This window comes from Laetiporus sulphureus, assembly GCF_001632365.1.
Source record: "Laetiporus sulphureus 93-53 unplaced genomic scaffold LAESUscaffold_1, whole genome shotgun sequence".
NCBI lineage: Eukaryota > Fungi > Basidiomycota > Agaricomycetes > Polyporales > Laetiporaceae > Laetiporus > Laetiporus sulphureus.
In genome coordinates, this window is record NW_024468510.1 from 812,960 (window position 1) to 829,544 (window position 16,585).

The 16,585-nt window shown below is 51.3% G+C and overlaps 7 protein-coding genes across 7 annotated transcripts in view; 4 read left to right on the forward strand and 3 right to left on the reverse strand.

Moving 5' to 3' along the window:
- Window positions 1-7: 7 nt before the first annotated feature.
- On the forward strand, window positions 8-834 carry LAESUDRAFT_689577 (uncharacterized protein; the record flags this gene model as incomplete). Its single annotated transcript, XM_040906028.1, has 5 exons — window positions 8-175; window positions 235-275; window positions 326-395; window positions 447-563; window positions 634-834. Exons 1-5 carry the CDS (start codon window positions 41-43, stop codon window positions 832-834), a joined length of 564 nt encoding a protein of 187 aa, XP_040770278.1. The 5' UTR covers window positions 8-40.
- An 831-nt stretch (window positions 835-1,665) lies between these two features.
- Window positions 1,666-3,963, forward strand: LAESUDRAFT_808312 (uncharacterized protein; the record flags this gene model as incomplete). The annotated part of the gene is made up of 10 exons (XM_040914054.1): window positions 1,666-1,722; window positions 1,776-1,831; window positions 1,899-2,125; window positions 2,178-2,245; window positions 2,309-2,416; window positions 2,472-2,888; window positions 2,944-3,087; window positions 3,139-3,388; window positions 3,441-3,671; window positions 3,725-3,963. 10 exons carry the CDS (start codon window positions 1,666-1,668, stop codon window positions 3,961-3,963), a joined length of 1,797 nt encoding a protein of 598 aa, XP_040770279.1.
- A 12-nt stretch (window positions 3,964-3,975) lies between these two features.
- LAESUDRAFT_766566 (ARM repeat-containing protein) lies at window positions 3,976-8,303 on the reverse strand (the record flags this gene model as incomplete). Its single annotated transcript, XM_040913763.1, has 21 exons — window positions 3,976-4,313; window positions 4,364-4,454; window positions 4,511-4,677; window positions 4,734-4,892; window positions 4,953-5,138; window positions 5,196-5,405; window positions 5,457-5,528; window positions 5,585-5,652; window positions 5,710-5,755; window positions 5,810-5,959; window positions 6,020-6,200; window positions 6,259-6,414; window positions 6,458-6,552; window positions 6,606-6,760; window positions 6,813-6,926; window positions 6,985-7,264; window positions 7,322-7,531; window positions 7,586-7,760; window positions 7,807-7,868; window positions 7,920-7,992; window positions 8,047-8,303. 21 exons carry the CDS (start codon window positions 8,301-8,303, stop codon window positions 4,143-4,145), a joined length of 3,078 nt encoding a protein of 1,025 aa, XP_040770280.1. The 3' UTR covers window positions 3,976-4,142.
- A 603-nt stretch (window positions 8,304-8,906) lies between these two features.
- On the forward strand, window positions 8,907-10,541 carry LAESUDRAFT_15467 (uncharacterized protein). Its single transcript, XM_040901381.1, has 4 exons — window positions 8,907-8,974; window positions 9,022-10,070; window positions 10,141-10,453; window positions 10,511-10,541. Exons 2-3 carry the CDS (start codon window positions 9,045-9,047, stop codon window positions 10,177-10,179), a joined length of 1,065 nt encoding a protein of 354 aa, XP_040770281.1. The 5' UTR covers window positions 8,907-8,974; window positions 9,022-9,044; the 3' UTR covers window positions 10,180-10,453; window positions 10,511-10,541.
- Window positions 10,542-10,704: 163 nt separating this feature from the next.
- LAESUDRAFT_719079 (FolC bifunctional protein) lies at window positions 10,705-12,947 on the reverse strand. The gene is made up of 10 exons (XM_040907559.1): window positions 12,692-12,947; window positions 12,521-12,635; window positions 12,345-12,472; window positions 12,209-12,292; window positions 11,996-12,160; window positions 11,871-11,948; window positions 11,766-11,820; window positions 11,431-11,713; window positions 11,182-11,372; window positions 10,705-11,128 (listed from the first exon to the last, which is right to left on the reverse strand). Exons 1-10 carry the CDS (start codon window positions 12,842-12,844, stop codon window positions 10,866-10,868), a joined length of 1,515 nt encoding a protein of 504 aa, XP_040770282.1. The 5' UTR covers window positions 12,845-12,947; the 3' UTR covers window positions 10,705-10,865.
- A 128-nt stretch (window positions 12,948-13,075) lies between these two features.
- LAESUDRAFT_719081 (alcohol dehydrogenase) lies at window positions 13,076-15,403 on the reverse strand. The gene is made up of 12 exons (XM_040907560.1): window positions 15,158-15,403; window positions 15,014-15,094; window positions 14,903-14,953; window positions 14,713-14,846; window positions 14,611-14,655; window positions 14,463-14,560; window positions 14,248-14,397; window positions 14,125-14,188; window positions 13,908-14,075; window positions 13,781-13,853; window positions 13,644-13,726; window positions 13,076-13,589 (listed from the first exon to the last, which is right to left on the reverse strand). Exons 1-12 carry the CDS (start codon window positions 15,341-15,343, stop codon window positions 13,232-13,234), a joined length of 1,491 nt encoding a protein of 496 aa, XP_040770283.1. The 5' UTR covers window positions 15,344-15,403; the 3' UTR covers window positions 13,076-13,231.
- A 595-nt stretch (window positions 15,404-15,998) lies between these two features.
- The window catches only part of LAESUDRAFT_640006 (acid protease), a gene marked incomplete at both ends in the record, with an annotated part of 2,344 nt that continues 1,757 nt past the window's right edge, over window positions 15,999-16,585 (forward strand). The window contains 5 exons of the mRNA XM_040903572.1: window positions 15,999-16,186; window positions 16,242-16,272; window positions 16,329-16,347; window positions 16,407-16,489; window positions 16,547-16,567. Of these exons, the coding sequence (XP_040770284.1) occupies window positions 15,999-16,186; window positions 16,242-16,272; window positions 16,329-16,347; window positions 16,407-16,489; window positions 16,547-16,567 (342 nt within the window). The remainder of the gene's footprint in view (window positions 16,187-16,241; window positions 16,273-16,328; window positions 16,348-16,406; window positions 16,490-16,546; window positions 16,568-16,585) is intronic.

Below are 16,585 nucleotides of genomic sequence, written 5' to 3' on the forward strand. Positions count from 1 at the left end.
CACGTAACCATTAGCACGCTCAATCTCTCCTGCTGTCACCATGCAATCCACTCTCCCACCTGGCTTAGACGTGACAGAAGAACTGGAGAAGATATCGGAAGGAGGCTCTTCGCTTTGGTTAGACTTCGAATCTGTCAGGCTATATACGAACGCGTTCATCAGACAGGATGAGAAGGTGTGCTGTCTTTCAATTCTTACCCGAACTGTTCGCATGGACGCATGTTGTAAACGCAGCTCCTGCTCGGATACAAGAAGAGGGGTTTTGGAAAGGATTTGTGAGTCTGCTGGTGATCTCTGATCAACAGCTGATGCTCATGGACCTCAGGTTCAATGGCTTCGGTGGAAAGGTAGACGTAGGGGAGACACCTCTGGAGGCAGCTATTCGTGAGCTTGAGGTAATATTGCTCATAATAATAGACGTCTTTCCTCATGTGCGAGCACTTTAGGAGGAAGCTGGCATAACAGCTCCTTTGGAGCATTGCGGCACTCTCTTCTTCACTAGCACAGACTCGAAAGAAGCAGCATATATAGAGGTCTTCTACGCGGAACAATTCTCTGGGACAGTCACTGATTAAGCGCTTTCACCGAAGTGTTTCAAATGGCAACTCGGACTCATATCTGTATAGGACGGAGGAGATGCGTCCCCAATGGTTCGCAATATCCAGCGCCAAAGAACAAGGCTTGGATCCTATTCCTTTTGATAAGATGTGGGAAGATGATCGCCTTTGGATGCGCCTGCTGTTGGGCGGCTGTCACTTCGTTGGCCGCGTTGACTTCGGTCCAGACGCACATCTTCAGAAATGGTGGTTTGGAGTGAGACCACGTTCCAGCTGAACACCCATTTACGGGGGGGTTATCACTTGTGCACATAGGATCGTCACTGCAACGTCATTTCAAGGGACATATCACCAGGAAAATGCCATGGGCCAGTGCACGACATACTACCAGACTGCGTACCATCAAAGTAGGGTTCATTCCTGATGGTAGCCGATGAGTCGCTCATAGGTCTCGAGAAGGAACAGAGCAGGTTCCTTGAGGGGCGAGTGTGCACACTTAGGAAGCATAAATAGCTGCGAGAGTTTCTGATGGGTGCTTTGTCTAGTGCTGTAAAGTTGGTCGATGGTCTCACAGCAATAATAATTGCGGATACTAATGGGATATTTGATGGTTTGATGGCGGTTCATACGTATGGAGGACTCAGTAACACGGCAGACATGATGCGATTTATCAGTGTGAAAAATAGTCGGCTGATGTCTTACATTTGTGGCAAAGGTTTGCTAATGTGGCATTTAAATGGCAAATAGCGACATGAAATGCCGTGGTTGCAAATATTTGTCGCCTGTGTAAGAAATCAGACATTTACACATAATTTTCCACGTTGATAAATCGCACCATGTCTGCCGTGGAATGTGATGAATGGCATTGCAAAATACAGTCTAGTGCCTGATTGCGACTCGGGGAGGGCAAGGACTGACTCTGTCCATGAAGTTTGCATACACGTCTTAATACAGCCCATAACGGGTTGTGAGCAACTTGAGCACAGACTCGTGAAGGTGTGGCCATGCCATAGGCAGCCAGCGCCACACACGCGTCGGCCGCGTCGCGTCGCTCGTTCATCTCACTTCCATCCCTTACACTGCACTGTGGTGCCTTTTCCTCGCAACAATGGAGACTGAACGCAGCGATTATCTCACGAAGCAGCTCGTTGTAGAGAGGAATGTGGTCAGTAGCCAGAGGCCGCCGAGCACTCGCAGTATTCCACTGACAACCACCAGGTCACCTTCCGTTCCCTCAGCCGGCACTTCAATATTCATGTCAATTTTGCAAAGAAGTACGTGCCTCCTGTAACGATGGGACGTCATTAAGTGTCAGAACTGCCGTTGAGCACCATCACGTAGTGACCTCGCGGCTTTCCACGCTGCCTCACAGGGGTCACCGTCGCCAGCCTATGCGACATATCTCTTGACTGGAGAAGTGTTGCCTCCACCAGCGACAACATCTCAAGAATCGCAACCCACTGATATGGATGTGGACTTGGAGGAAGTTGCAGATGATAGTGGAGAACCGGATAGCGAAGAAGTACCCGCTGTGAAGGTAACCCTTGTCGGAGAGACTGATGTCGACAGTGCGTATGTACGTCATCCTTTGGTTAACCTCTAACGTTTTCCCGAGAGCAGGGGTGAAATCTCAGTATAAACGTCTATTCTCGCAACATATATACAGCTTGTCCCCGGCACCGTTGATTGTACGTACTCATCTTAGTGAAGGACGGAAAGGGTAGCGAGTCGAATGACCTTTTACCGTCCAGGATGCAGGCCTCATTTGCCCGCCTTCAGATAAGGTGCACGAATTGGATGCAAAGATCTCGTCAGAGGCATCCGTACTACTAGGAAGGATCGTCGGCCCTCACGTTCATGTCCGTTCCATATTCAGCGCATGTTGACATGGCCTACTGACACTTGATGATATAGATCGGCAGGCACATAGCACCTGTGGCATCATCCTCAAAAGTAAAGGATTTTGCAAGGTCAAAATCTTCACTCTCAGTCAAGCAAGAACAGAAGGTAGAGAAGGCAAAGGAGGAGCTGGAGCAGGCGATCAAAAAAGAACCCAAGGAAGAGCCGAAGCTGACACTGAAGGAACATGCGAAGCACAAAGAGAAACCGCCAGCCCTGAAAGTGAAAGAATCAGGAAAGCTTGACTGGAGCAAGGCGAAGGCCAAAGAGACAGAAGAGAAAATTCGAACAGTAAAGGGCAAGCAGTCGGTGAAGGATGGATTCAAGAAGAGAGCTGCTAGTGGAAAGAAGAGCCGGGCTACATCACCGAGCACAGATGAGAGCTCCCGTCAAGGGACACCTGCAATGGCTTCATCCAAGACAGTAGTCAAGGTGGGCCCGATATTATGCGTTCCATGTTGGCGTCTGCTGCATTATTGTTCCGTAGAGGGGGACGAAGCGCAAATCCGGGATGATGCCTTCATCAGACTCGGATGAGGAGGATGACAGCGTGTCTCCGCCTCCCCGAAAGAAGAGTCCCATCTCCAAAAGTGCTTCCGTTAGGCCGACATCCTCAAAGGATGAACCCAAGGTTGCTCTGCACTGTTCTAGTGGTACGAATGGCTCGCTAAGCAATCTACAGAGGACAATGAAGCGCAAGCCGACCTTGCGTCTCATGTTGGACTCCGAAGAGGGCGAGGGAGAGTTCAAGCCTCTTCTTCCCACACGACCCAAGAAGGGTGTTGTCCTTTCGGAAGATGAGGAGTTCGAGAAGCCTGACACGTACTCTCGTCCAGCGAGCAGTAGGAGGAAGGCAAGGCCAAGATCTAGGCGCAGTGAGACTCCGACTGAAGCAGAGAAGAGCCTCAGGGCGATGATGGATGTTGATGACGGTGCGTGCAGCGTTGCGTGGGGATCGTTGCACGAGAACTCATGGCCTAACAGATGAGGTCATCAGAGTGTCGCATTCCGTGCCGCCGGACACCGAGCCAGAAGCGGACGAGACGCAAAACGAAGACGTTGATGTCGAGATGGTCGAGGACTCGGAACCAGAGAGGGTCGAGAACAAACCAAGGAGGAAGAGGGAAAAGAAAGTCATCCCTACCGGCAGGAATGGATTGAAGAAGAGACGAGTTCTCAAAAGTCGGACAAAGGTAGACGAGAAGGGATACATGAGTGAGACCTGTTATATTTTACAGTAAGTGCTCTGGCTGACCGGTTTCATCAAGTCACGGAGGACTATTCCTCGTATGAATCCGTCGAGGAAGAAGAGGAACAAGCAGACGAATCTGCGAAGATAAAGACAAAGAGGAGCTCATTTGCGAAGGGGCATACCAAGCCTAAGATCAAGGTAAACGATCGAACAGCAAGCAAAACCTCCGGCGATTCCTCTGGCTTGAAGAGTCGGAAATCCACTGCGAAGACTCCCGCCAACTCAACTCTTATGACTTTCTTTGGCAAGAAATAGTGATTGTAGATGTTGCGTCTTCTTTCAAATGGGGATCCATTCCATCGTTATGCACTTCAAGCTACATATTAGGTACATTATGGAGCCATGTAAATTCGCTACTTCACGGGCGATTCCTATCGTCAAGCAGTGGTTGAGTGCTGCTGCAATGTCGAACAGATCAGTACGCACAGCAAAATTCATCGGCGTGTCAGTTCTGCACCGATTTGCTGCAAGACAAGGGGGTCGGCGTCCTCGAGGTACAGCCTGTTGAATTCAGCCGACCCCCCGCACACACTCTCGGCCTCTTGCACCCGAGCGGCGACGTAAGCGGTCAACTGGATAGTTCGTGCAGGGTCATTATCATAAAGCTGACAGCCCACATCAGTGACAATCCGGAGATATAAATGGCACAACGTACAGCTTTGCGGCGAGCATACTCAAGAGTGTTTTCGGACTCTTTGTAGAAGGAGTTGGTCGGCTGATCCCAGTAGGCCACTAGAGTCGGATCGCTAGAAGCCACGGTCAGTTATGCCGCACAGCAACAGACAACCACGCTTACGTAGACTCTTCATCTTGCACTTGCGCCTCCTTGATCTCACTGAAGACATCCATCCAGAGGTTGCAAATCTCCGTGGAGAGGCGGTCGAGAACTTCGGGCCGACCGGTGGATACAAGGCTTGTTATGCCCATTGCCGCCAACTTCCGGAGACGAGGCTCTGACATGTTATCGAACTACGTGATGCTACGATGTCATGACATGTGTCCTTCACGACGTGAAACTCACGCACCCTGGTCCACCACTGATTCAAGACACCCTCCCAAAGTTCTGTTTCTTTAGTTTCTAGAATCGGCGCTGCTCCGGACATCAGGTTCAGGAATAGTTGCTTGTCCGCAAAGGCTATTCGTGCCATCACATAAATATAGGATGTCAGAACAGGCGTGGATGCCTAGATGTGTTAACGGATGTCAATTTATGGACGGTCCGAGGATCACGAGAATATCTGTACCTTGTCATCAACCAAAGTCTTGACCAGAAGGGCGAAGAGTCCTGAAACGTGTAGCGCCTCTCCCCACAGCGCAGACGGAGCAATTTGGAAAAGTATTGTCAAACTTGTCGCCATGCTCGTGATGTTCACTCCCATCGCTTGCTTGATCGCTTTGACATAAGCACGGAACAAATCTACCGCAAAAGGCTACACCGGAGCTCATTAATGTCAGTCTTTCTCTTTCACATGGTGTCCGCGACGTACCTGAAGCACACGTGCGGGATCCAGCAGGTAGTACGACTCGATTATGTCGACGATCTTTCCCAGCAAGTCCAGGTTTTCAGAAAGCAGCGAAATGGCAATAGGGAACAGTTCGATCAATCCTGGGCCGCCGTCTACTCCTTCCAAAGTAACGGTATTTCGCAGTGCCATATGCCACAAGATCATGGCATCCTGGTCCAAGTGGAGTATAGACTGAAAGTCGGTTAGCCAGCACCGTTGCAATATCTGACTATCTGAACTCACTCCAGGTGACAGGCTGTCACGCACTAGAGGCACGACGAGACTACTCAGAGGCACCGAATGTTCTTTCGAGGACTGTGCGTACACGAATGATCAATGATAAGGGACTCTGCACATGAGCATGGTCTTACCTCTATTAATTTTGTCACTGTCTCGAGTAGCGAAACCTTGAAGAGCCAATCTTCTCCGGCAGTTGTCCCTACAGCAAGACTGCAATCAGCACAACCATCTGGCCCGTGTGAACTTGGTTATATACACAGTTGAGGCAGAGGTCCAGCGATGTTGCGTATCAAAGGGACAATCTGTACCGTTTTTCAGCAACGCAGAGACGCAACAACCAGAACAGTCCTACTTACGCGACTTTCAGCACGCTCAATGACTGTATTGAGACTACGAGCAACGCGACGCTTGCTCTCCAACGTCTCCGCTTCTGCTGTCAGCCGTTCGAGTTCATTCACTACCGCTGGCAAGAAGGGAACAAACACATTAACGTCAAATTGGATTGTCTAGATGAGAACTATTATTTCAGTAAAGGCCTCTACTCAAGCATTATGGAATATACTCACGTCCAGACACTCTCGTAATGCCATGGCTGCTGTCAGCCGCACGACCTCGTCCGTCCCAGGGCCGCGATCCTGCAGCAGATAGAGCAAAATTTGCCAGATCAGCGCATTATTGGCGGGACAGCAGTCCACCGAGACCCATTTGCCAACCAACCAAGCGATACGGCGCTTTAGGATGGGATAGCTATTGTATTGATCATGAGCTGACCATCCACGAGACGGATTTCTGTGTAACCCCTTACCTTGGGTTAGTCTCCTGGGCTTCTCTGACAAGCGTGCGTTCTAACCACTGCTCGAAAGGAATGACACCTTTCAATTTCTGCGCGCATCGCCCGATGGCGCAGTACAGCGCTTCCTTTTGAACGACACTGTCAAGATCACTTGGGTGTTGCCCTGCGCTTCATTAGAAGGGTATGAAATACGAGTCAAGCAGCATGACACGCACCGACCATCTGCTCGAAGGTCATTTGGAGAAGAGGTATGACATATTGATGGTAGTTGGTAGAAAGTGTCATAACAACTCGTTCGGCACATGGCTTCATGCCAGTGGCACGATCAGCTTCGAAAAGAAATGCAGCATAGAGCTTACGCGGAGCTCGAAGACCCACTGCTCGTTTTCCTGTTCTTCGACATTGACCCAATTTTCCGGATCGGCCTCCCATTCCTGCAGATCGCCGGTATTCAATGGAATGAAACGCGTGACTAACAGCTTCACAGCATTTTCCACGAACTCCTTGGTCAAAGCTGGCAACCATGAGCACATCGATTCCGTTCATGGTTTGTGTGTTGCACGTACATGTCACATTTTCGGTCCCGTCCTTACGCACAGGCGCCCACTGCGGTAGGCTGTCCTTGAACAGGACCATAGCTTGCACCAGAAAGCGGACAGGAAATACAGCAGTGGGAGTGTCTAGAAGCTAGCAGGTATGATGTCGCGTTCATGAACGGCCCGGGAAAGCGGGACGTACCTGCGGTGTACTCTGGGGGAGCACTGGATGCTTGCACCACCTTACTCCAATAATACAGCACGAGATCACTGCTCATCGGAAGGGTAACGAATCGACTGGGGCTCAACTTCTGCATGCGCTGGAAGAGCTTTCCAAAGAGACGGACGTGACGAGTCAGTAGATCCAGAGAACGCTGCCCAATGCTAGTCAATGGCTGCATCTGAGTAGCAGAGACAAGACTGATCCGCAATTCAGACAATGTTTGTAGCTGTACTGCGGATGCTTGGAATAGTTGGTGTATCTATCGACGGAATTAGAAAATGTGGATAAGTGACGGAGAACCATGAGTCCCACGTACCCACGGTTCAACATCTACGAATTTGGCATTGACAAGGCGATTCCAGCTCCATTCGGCCATCTTAACGACGCACTTGAACACAAGATGAGCTACAAGCAGATCCTCCACTACATGTGGTTGCGTGATGCTGGCAGGCGTTATTGAGGAAGAGAATGACATCGTCACTTGAGAGTAGTGACCCATCATTACTAGATGAAGCTGTTGTACGAGCTGTTACAGAAATTGAAGTTAGAGGCAATGCTGCTGCACGTCAAGTGGACTCACCTCGGCCATTGATTTGATTCCTGCGGGGAGCTTCAAGCTCATGAACTCTTTCAAGATAGCATTCATTGCTTCTAATGCACGACGGAGAGGCATCGCGGAGCTCATGCTGAGATCTGTAGAACGCGCTTCTATGCTTCCGTTGATCACAGCCAACAATTGTGGTATGAGGTCAGGCCTGCGAGACGTCAAGAGCTTGCCAACTACGCACACGCACGACGCACCAGTGCTGAGGGTAGTCTGCGCGTGCAATCTTTGCAATAATGACCGAGTTGCATTCGGAAATCTGAGCATTTTGAGCGACTACGCCAGCATTCGATGAAAGGGATTTGCTTACGACGTCATCACTCTCGTCGAGTAATAACAAGCATCGACCACGTATGCTCACACGCTGTTCATCGGATAGGAACCTAAAAGGGTGTTCGTTCACAAGAAATGTCAACGGACTAAGAAACCTAACTCACCTCCTCGACCGCCAATGGCCCAACGCAGCGTTCTTGAACTGAATAATACTCTGCTGGCGCACTGGAAGCGGAACTGTTTTCTGGGCTGCAATTTCGTGCAAGATATTGAAAGCGCCGAACAACTGGAGCATCTGCTTCAACCGCATGGCGGAGGACTGCAGCACCGCTGGGTCCTGAGATGCGGCGCCGCATAGAACATCGTAGAGTTCGTCAGGCGAGACTGTCTCACCCTGTGCAGGCGTGACCTTTGTGGGCATGATTCTGGTTCAGGAATGTCCAAGCTGCAGAGCAACGAGGCGAAGGGGAGGATCGAGGCCAGCGGGCGACCTCAGTTGTGGCGGAAGGACGCCGTCAGACGCGTGCGGACGCGACCTACTTATTTAGCAAATTGGCTCGTCGCGTCGACGCGTCTCGCATGTTGTTCTCGCTATCTCGCTCATGAAACGCGCCTGTCTCTCCCTCCAGACCTACACGTGTTCGGCTATTCGAGCTCACTCTATGACCATGCCGGCTGGAATGTACAAACCACTTTCTGTACAGTCTGTCCGGTTCGTGCACCCTGCGCCTACGGACATTGTGGACGACTCCGAGCCTGAGAGGGAGGAACGTAGGCGACAATTAAAGCGACATAAGAGACAGTCTGATGGCCTGAGGAATAGTGCGGTGTCCAAAACTGCAGTCGTTGAATCGTCGGACGGCGAAGATGGTCCGGCGGCATCTAGGAACGTGTCCCAATCCTCTAAATTCGGTGCTCTTTCTGCCTATAGCGCGTTTTTCGACGCGATTGGTACGTTCATGGATGCAGTAGCTCAAATTTCTGGTCTGAGGGTAACCACAGATAGTCGTTCTGGCCGTAGCGCTCTGAGCTCTCCCAGTAATGGCACCCCGGCGTCTCCAACCACGCAGTCTGAGCAGTTTGAGATCATCGGTGAGTACAAAGTGGACGCACTTACGACCATACTCATAAAGTAGTAGCGGAAGACATTAGTAATGGCTACATGCCTTCCGTTTACGACCTGCTCAATGAAAGCCCCTCAATTGCCGATCGTCGCAATGAAGGCACTGTCACGAATGCACCCAGTCCCTGTGCTATATCCAAGCCGACAAATAATTTCTCAGCAAGTGGCTCGGATGAAGAGAAAGACATCAGAAGTTTTAATATACGCGGTTTCGCGTACTCCGCTGCTCGCAAGTCGACGATCAATGCACCAGTACGGCGCGATTACTCCCGCGCAGCTTCAGCATCCTCGAGCTCAGACGAGATTTTATCACCTGCGAAAAGGGCTGCACGTTCCGCGAGCCGGGCCTTTGCCGAGGGATTCTCAGAGGCTGAGCTCGCAAAGCTCCTCAAGTGCGTCGTTTGTGAGTCTTTGTGGACCGCCAGGAAGACAACTGTCCGCAAGCTCAAGCACATCGGATCATGTGCTAAGCGGCGGTCACTCACTGACGCCACGATTGCCGTCATGATACGCCAAGAGATTGACCGTGTGCCTATCCTGCCGGAAAAGAAGACAAAACACAAGCAGCAGGAAGCGGAGACTCTGCTGCAGGACGCCGTGCTCGACGCCGGGGCAAAACGCAGGGGCAAGCGTCCCGCGGTCGTCACAACTGTCAAGAGCTTGACGGAAACACGAGAGCAAATTCTGCTCAAGGCTCGCCAACTGATTGGACACCCGTCAGCTCGCCCACAGGGAGTGATGATAACTGTCTCTGCAGAGTCAAATACCGCTGAAAAAACCCGCCTACCTCCTTCTACGCAAGGTTTTGGCGAAAGTGCATTGACAAAGCGACGACGTACTCCCCATGAAGACGCGCAGTCTGCAGCATCTCTGTCAGCTCAGGCGTTTGGTCGTAGTAAGCTTACGTCAAAGCCAGCGCACGTAGTCTTCATCCCGCGCGTCGAGGTCCCGGAAGATTCGAAGACGCTACCATCGACCCAGGCATTTGCCCCAAGCAAACTAGCAGGCTCTTCAAGGTCGTCTCGCGGCGATAAGGCCGGCTCTAGGCAGTCTATCGATTACTATGTGAGCTTTCTAGACGCCAACGCGAAAACCGGACTGATAACATTTAGGATGCAAAACACTCCATCTTCAGTACAAGCACACCTACTCACTCATCGCTTCCAATGAATGAACTTCATTCGGACTGTGGGAGCAACTCCCCGTCATCCCGTTCGATTAACAAGACTTCCAAGACAAAGATAGCACGTATCAAAATCAAGAAGATTCTAAAGTCAAACGTCAAGAGCAAGAAGACTCCCGAGACAAAAGTCAAAAAAATGGAGAATTCTAAGACAAACATTGTACCTGTCAAAAACGAGAAGCTATCTGACGAAGAATACGACGCACGACTTAGGCAAGCCATTCTGGCTGATCGGCCACTCCGTCTGCGCATCCTTCACTACGAGGTCAGTCTAGATTCTTGCCTTGACGGTCGCCCTGGCCTGACAGTGTGCTATCACCAGCCCATTCACATCGATGAATTTGTGAAGTTCGCGACTGCTGTTGGCATATTACCGGATCCCCCACCCCGACGAGGGCTCAGGCCGATCATGCTCAGACTCCGCTGCTTCCTTGACCGTCATGTAAGTGTGCTCAACTACCACCACGTCAATGCAGCGATTGACACGCCACTCGCAGGCCATCCATCATCATGACGGAGGTTCAAACTATATGTCAAAAAGGGCAAGGAGAAAACGAACATAGATGAGACGGTAGCATTGTAAAGTATGGTATCTTGTCTAATCTAGGTGACTGTTGAAGGCGCATGACAGAAAAATCATAGCAAATTAGGAAAATCTAGTATCAACAGCACTTGCGTCACAACGCCACTTGAGACAACCCCGCGACCTCAATCACACCGCCGACGAGGTGTAAGCTGCCCGAGACAAGCACGTCCGTCTGCCGCTCTGCGGACTCGGCACGGAGGTTATATACGAGCTTGATAGCATGTTCAACGGAAGGCAGGACGTGGACATGGTCCGAGGGGAATGCAAACAGCAATGATGACCACGCTGTAGCGAGATCGTGCTGCGTTTGCAAGTGTGCGAGGTCATCTGTCGGAATGGCAAAAGTCGTAAGGTCTGTGCAGGGTTACGTGAACTAGAGGTCAAGTCGAGGTAGCAAACACACGAACCGCCCTTGAACCCGCCGTCTGCGTAGGTCACATTGGTACAGAAGATAACGTGGTCGTAAAACATGTTTAGGCCATCCTGACGGCCATAGAGCTTCAGCTGGGTAGCCGTCTTGTCGATCATTGTGCCCAACAACGCCTTGCCGGAGCGGCCATTCGTGCAGTTGAACACTAACACTCTTCTTGGCTGTTGGCTACATTACTCTGTCAAATCGGAGTAGGGTCATCGCATGCGAGGTGACCTGTACATACGATGTAGGTGGATGCCGCAAGGCAACGTCAGGGCTTACGAACCACTGCATACAGCACTCCAGGCTCTCCTTCGTATGTGCGCCATCCAGGAACCAAGTCAAGGTAGAGTGCTTAGGGTCTGGGACGGTCTGACAGCGTCCTGGCCATTTCGTACGTTGAAGACCCTCCACGAAGCTCTCAGGCAATCCATTTTCTGATTCCACGACGCCTTTAGCTTGCAGGAATTTCTTTGCGAGATGAACTGCTAGATTTGCATTTTGGTATTGATGGGACCCTGCCAGGCCTACACCAATCTATCTATTAGTGTTGTGTCAGCTTGTATTCTCGCAACATACCTAGCTTGACCTCTGACAACCCAGGTGTAGGCTGCGCCACTATGAACTCAGATGCCTGAGGAGGATGGTAAACGCGGCAATGACATGCTGTGATCAGTATCTAACCTTTCTATCGTCTGCTTGCTGCCGAAGAACTTCGATTCCTTCCTCCGGTTGATCGACTGTCAAAGCCGGAACGCCTTCCTACGATAACATAAGTCTCACTGGCGGGGCAGTGGTGCGCTACGAACCTTGTAGATGCCTCCCTTCTGCCACGCGATCTCCTTGAGTGTCTTGCCCAGCACAGCGGTATGGTCGATGCCGAGGGCTGAGATTCCTGTGACGATTGGCTTCGGTACGATGTTCGTGCTGTCGTACATCCCGCCGACGCCAACTTCGAGGACTGTTGCGTCGACCTGATAGCAAGGTCAGATTTGTGCGAAAGCGAGCAAACGACCGGGCACTTTGAGGGTCAGGAACGCGTGATAGGCCACAAGAGTTACGAATCTGAAGTATCCCGGCATCTTTGATGTTTGCGGAAGAGCTCTCTAGAGAGATGTCGGTCGACATGCTCGCTGGAGTGTGCATATTGGAACGCACCGTGTCATTTTCCTCCAGCCTGTCCCATACGTCAAAGAAGAAAGTCGCGAATTGCTCCTCTGGTATAGGTACTCCGTTTATGCGTATCCGTTCGCGCACGGCGATAAGATGTGGCGAAGTGTATAACCCTGCAACTTCGTCAGATTCGAGCGGAGCACGACATGCATCCGACTTACCGACTTTCCACTGAGGCATAGCGTGCCGAATTATCGAATCTGTGAATGCGGACGTGGAGCCTTTGCCCTTCGTACCAGTGATATGTATCACATTTAGTCGGTTCAGGTCAGAGGTCTGTTGATCACTTTTCTTTAAAGACCTGCTCACGAATGCAAGATGAATGCACTTGCACTGTAGCCAATCCTGTTCAGATATTCGACCATCTCGGGTATTGCAAGCTCGCTCAGGCGGCCGCCCGATGCCCGAACGGCCTCGAGGGCGGCAGCATTAGATTGAAGAGAGTTCAGATGGTCGATCGCGTCTTTGTAACTCCTCGTCGACATGTTCCTCTTGATTCCAGTTAAATAGAGCGAATAAATGGTTGGAGCAGATGATGATGGGAGGATAAGGGTGTGAGGAAACAAGCGCATTCAGGGCGCAGTGATTGTACCATATGATAAGTAAGTCAGACTCAGAAATCATGAGCGGGGCGCTCGTTCCCAAAAAAATGCTTGACGCGCTCTCGTGATTTGTTTTGAACCGCAGAACGCGTCTGTGGCTGATCACGCTCAAGGATCCAGATATCCATGCATCATGACTTGTCTGGCAAGACAGATAATATCCAGGCGAGCGCGAGCATGTATCACTGTGCGAGGATGCACGCGTTAGCAAATGGTCCGTTTTTCTTACACGATTTCTAGCGTTACACTAATGTTCCCATGACATAGAGCTCAATACTCCATTGAACGCTCAATGATATGTGTCAAGTGCTCCCGCCCATCTGCGCCGGCCACATCGCCGATACCCGGTGCAAGGTCCAGAACTCGCCTCTGCGGGATCGCGCCCTCCACCAGCTTCGGCACATCCTCCTTCTTGTACCCGACGGCCTTCAGACCACGTGGGACGTGCAGATTATCAAGGAAGCGTGCAATCGCCTCGAACAGATGCGCGCCGATCTCCGAGTCGGGGATGGAGGAGATGCTGGGATCGGCGGGTGTCGTGCCTAGGAAGATTGCGAGCACCTCACGGTGCCGGGAAGGAGAGGAGGGTGCAGTGAACTGGAAGACGGCAGGTGCGGAAAGCGCGACACTTTTCAACGTTGAGCCAAACTACACACGCTGTCAACAGCTAGTTGGGATATACCTGATACCATGTGGGATAATGGGATGGTCGACGTTGTACCCAGCAAATTTGTACTTCGGTCCCTGCTTGTTTAATCCAGAAATCTTGGTTCTCGTCAGACTGTGGATTGCTATTACGCAGCCAATTGGCAAACTCACCGGATAGCTGATACCATGACAGAGATGTACTCCGGCATTTCCAAACCCAATACCTGCAAACGAAGCCGCCAACCTGCATATTGCGTTCATCAAAACGTCTTTCTTTGTAAGCAGCGCGCCCTCTTACACCATTTGTCTCATTGCCTCATAGTCCTCCAAACTCTTCGAGATACGCGGAAGATACTTCACAGTTGTGTGTAAAGCCCACATAGAGAAGACATCCGCAACGGGGTTGCTGCCTTGATAGGCTGGTCGGAGGACCGGGTTTGACGGTCGAGGCACACGCTCGGTGTACCTAGTTCCCGTAAGAATTCATCACCCAAAAGGCGATTCAAAAAACGCACGGAATCGCAGTGTAGCTTTCGAGACTGTGGAAAAGCACATCTAAGCCAGCACTGATGTGCAGTTCTGTACAGGTGATCCAGGATCAGACCGTTAGCAAACTGTCTAAAGAGGAACATCCGTACCTCTGGAACAGGACCGGGTGTTGAGCGCATCTACGATACCCAGGACGGGCTTCATCGCCCGGTTTGCAATGCCAGTTTTGAATGACATGGAAGTAATGTCCAGGATTGCTGTACCCGTGGTCTCCGAGCCAGTGCCAGCGGTCGTGGGCACTATCAAGAACGATTAGTCGTCCTCGGCGGAGGAGCCCTAGCTAGAAAGGAGCTATGAGGCGGACCTGCAATGAGAGGATGCAGAGACTGCGTGATCGGCAGTCCTTTGCCAACCGGTGCATTGATAAAGTCAAATAGATCTGCATCCTTGTACACCGAGAACCTAGACGCTATGAGATCGATCAGCTATGTGCGAAAGAACGAGTTTCGTACAGGTTCGCAGCTTTTGCGGTATCCATGACGCTGCCTCCACCAACACTGTGTATGCACGTCCGTTAGCCTTATTACTGCAAACTGTGCAAGACGTCCAGTTACGCGAGGTAGTGGCTGCAATCGTGTTCTCTCGCCCATGCAATCGCATCTCGCCAACTGGCTTCTGTCGGCTCAGCTACCACACGGTCGTATACAACAAAAGGCAGGTCGGTTTGCGATTCCAGTGATGCAATCGCCTGGAAAGACATATCAATATGTAGATGCCATCCGAATCGAATGCGGGATGACGCACCATCTTGGCTGGCGGCAACTTGGCAACGATGGGATCTGTGAAGACGGCAACCTGATGCATTTGACCATTCAGCATGATTGTATCAGATACTAGAACAAATCGCAATCAAACCTTCCGCGCTTTCATGTTCTTCAAGTCCATCCCGACCTCACGCGTAACGCCCTCTCCGAAGCGTAAGTTCGCTGCGGCAACCTGCATCATATCCCCGCTAGCGTCATTACTTCCAACAGGGTAATTCCCAAGGGAGAAACTCGCCTCAAATGCATACTCCTTCTCTACCGGATGCGCCTCCACCGGGGTAGCAAACTTTCTCATCTGGCTGATTGCCTGCATGGGACTATGCGACCCTCCTGTTCGGCATCCATGGCAGGGGCATGCGCTGTGCTGTGCTGCATATAGTAGGCGTTTAATCGCGCTTCTGGAGGCGGGAGGGGGAGACATGTTGGGGTGAGGAAGGAGACAACGTACGACTAAATGCACCGGAGTATTCTTATAGTCGAGGCATCCCGGGAGAGGGAAGGGGAGCCCCGAACAGTCGCAAACGCGCCCACGTGAGTCGGTCATCAGGCCCGCCGGATGACCTTCGCCGTCGTACGCATGCACGTCGCCGACGACAGCATCTGTACAAATACTCGCAATATCTTGGTCGTCTATCATCACATATGCGACCTCGACCGAATACGCGACCGCTTCGTGATGCATCTCATCTGAGCAATTGGTGGTCGCGTTCGTCGGATCTCTGGACGTGATCGCCATCAAGTGCATCAATCTGTTCTGACCGGTGGCAGGCGAGACAGCGATCACAATGTGCAGCGTCGCTGTACGAACTCATCCTCTCTCCTCAGCTCATCGTTCACGTCGTTAAAGTGCTCTGTCGCGACTGTGCACACCGCGCTACTACCCCTCGTTCCAGCGATCCGATCATTCCCACGGCGATAGGCGGACAGCATCCGTTACATGCTTAGCGTCTGCTAACTCACTCTGCGCGGTGTCCGGCTTCGCTACTCATTCTACCTCTATCCCTTTCTCTTTCGGGCCGCCTCTCGTTATCTCAGCCACTCCTTTGCTTTTCGTTCCCTGACTTGCCTCGGTCGTCATGAGGCTACACGCTCTTCGACTCACGCTCTGGCTCGCATTTTCTATCTCTCTGTCACATGCTGCGAGGATATCATTCTCAAGACACCAGCGCGGATCCGGTGAATCCGCCCTACAGAGGAGAGGCGGGAAAACATCCTACTCATATGCTACTACTAGCTCGAGCAGCGGGGAGAGTGTTGACCTATCGTGAGTCCTCCTGCATCACCTTCAGTATGTCTCAACGCTGATGACGGCTTCTCAGTACTGTCCGTGACCTACTGTACATTGCGAATGTGAGTGTACAGTATACTATTTTCCTCGTTAACTTATGGACGGGCATCAATGCCAGATCACTATAGCTGACACTGGTATGCCGCTCCTCCAACGGGTCAATGGACTGTGTTCATGGATATCACCATTTTTGCAGCGTATCCTGTCCAAATCGATACAGGTTCATCAGACCTATGGGTTAAAGGCTCCTCATTTCCACTATCAGGCGCTACCACTACAGTGAGTCTACGTTCCTTAGCTTATCTCTCATAGCATGCAAACGAATGTTCGCATCAGTCGTTAGCAGATAACATGACCGTAAGTGGCGTGGTTCCT

What these genes read in the sequence shown, in the direction of transcription:
- LAESUDRAFT_719081 (XM_040907560.1), bottom strand. Translation starts at nt 15,343, where the DNA reads ATGTCTCCCCCTCCCGCCTCCAGAAGCGCGATTAAACGCCTACTATAT. An exon ending in AGTTGCCGCCAGCCAAGATG is followed by an intron (nt 14,847 to 14,902) that starts GTGCGTCATCCC and finishes ATGTCTTTCCAG; the next exon opens with GCGATTGCATCACTGGAATC. An exon ending in ACCGCAAAAGCTGCGAACCT is followed by an intron (nt 14,561 to 14,610) that starts GTACGAAACTCG and finishes CATAGCGTCTAG; the next exon opens with GTTCTCGGTGTACAAGGATG.
- LAESUDRAFT_719079 (XM_040907559.1), bottom strand. Translation starts at nt 12,844, where the DNA reads ATGTCGACGAGGAGTTACAAAGACGCGATCGACCATCTGAACTCTCTT. An exon ending in AGAAGGGAGGCATCTACAAG is followed by an intron (nt 11,949 to 11,995) that starts GTTCGTAGCGCA and finishes ATGTTATCGTAG; the next exon opens with GAAGGCGTTCCGGCTTTGAC. An exon ending in AGCAAGCAGACGATAGAAAG is followed by an intron (nt 11,821 to 11,870) that starts GTTAGATACTGA and finishes CATCCTCCTCAG; the next exon opens with GCATCTGAGTTCATAGTGGC.
- LAESUDRAFT_15467 (XM_040901381.1), top strand. Translation starts at nt 9,045, where the DNA reads ATGCCTTCCGTTTACGACCTGCTCAATGAAAGCCCCTCAATTGCCGAT. An exon ending in GGCAGTCTATCGATTACTAT is followed by an intron (nt 10,071 to 10,140) that starts GTGAGCTTTCTA and finishes CTCCATCTTCAG; the next exon opens with TACAAGCACACCTACTCACT.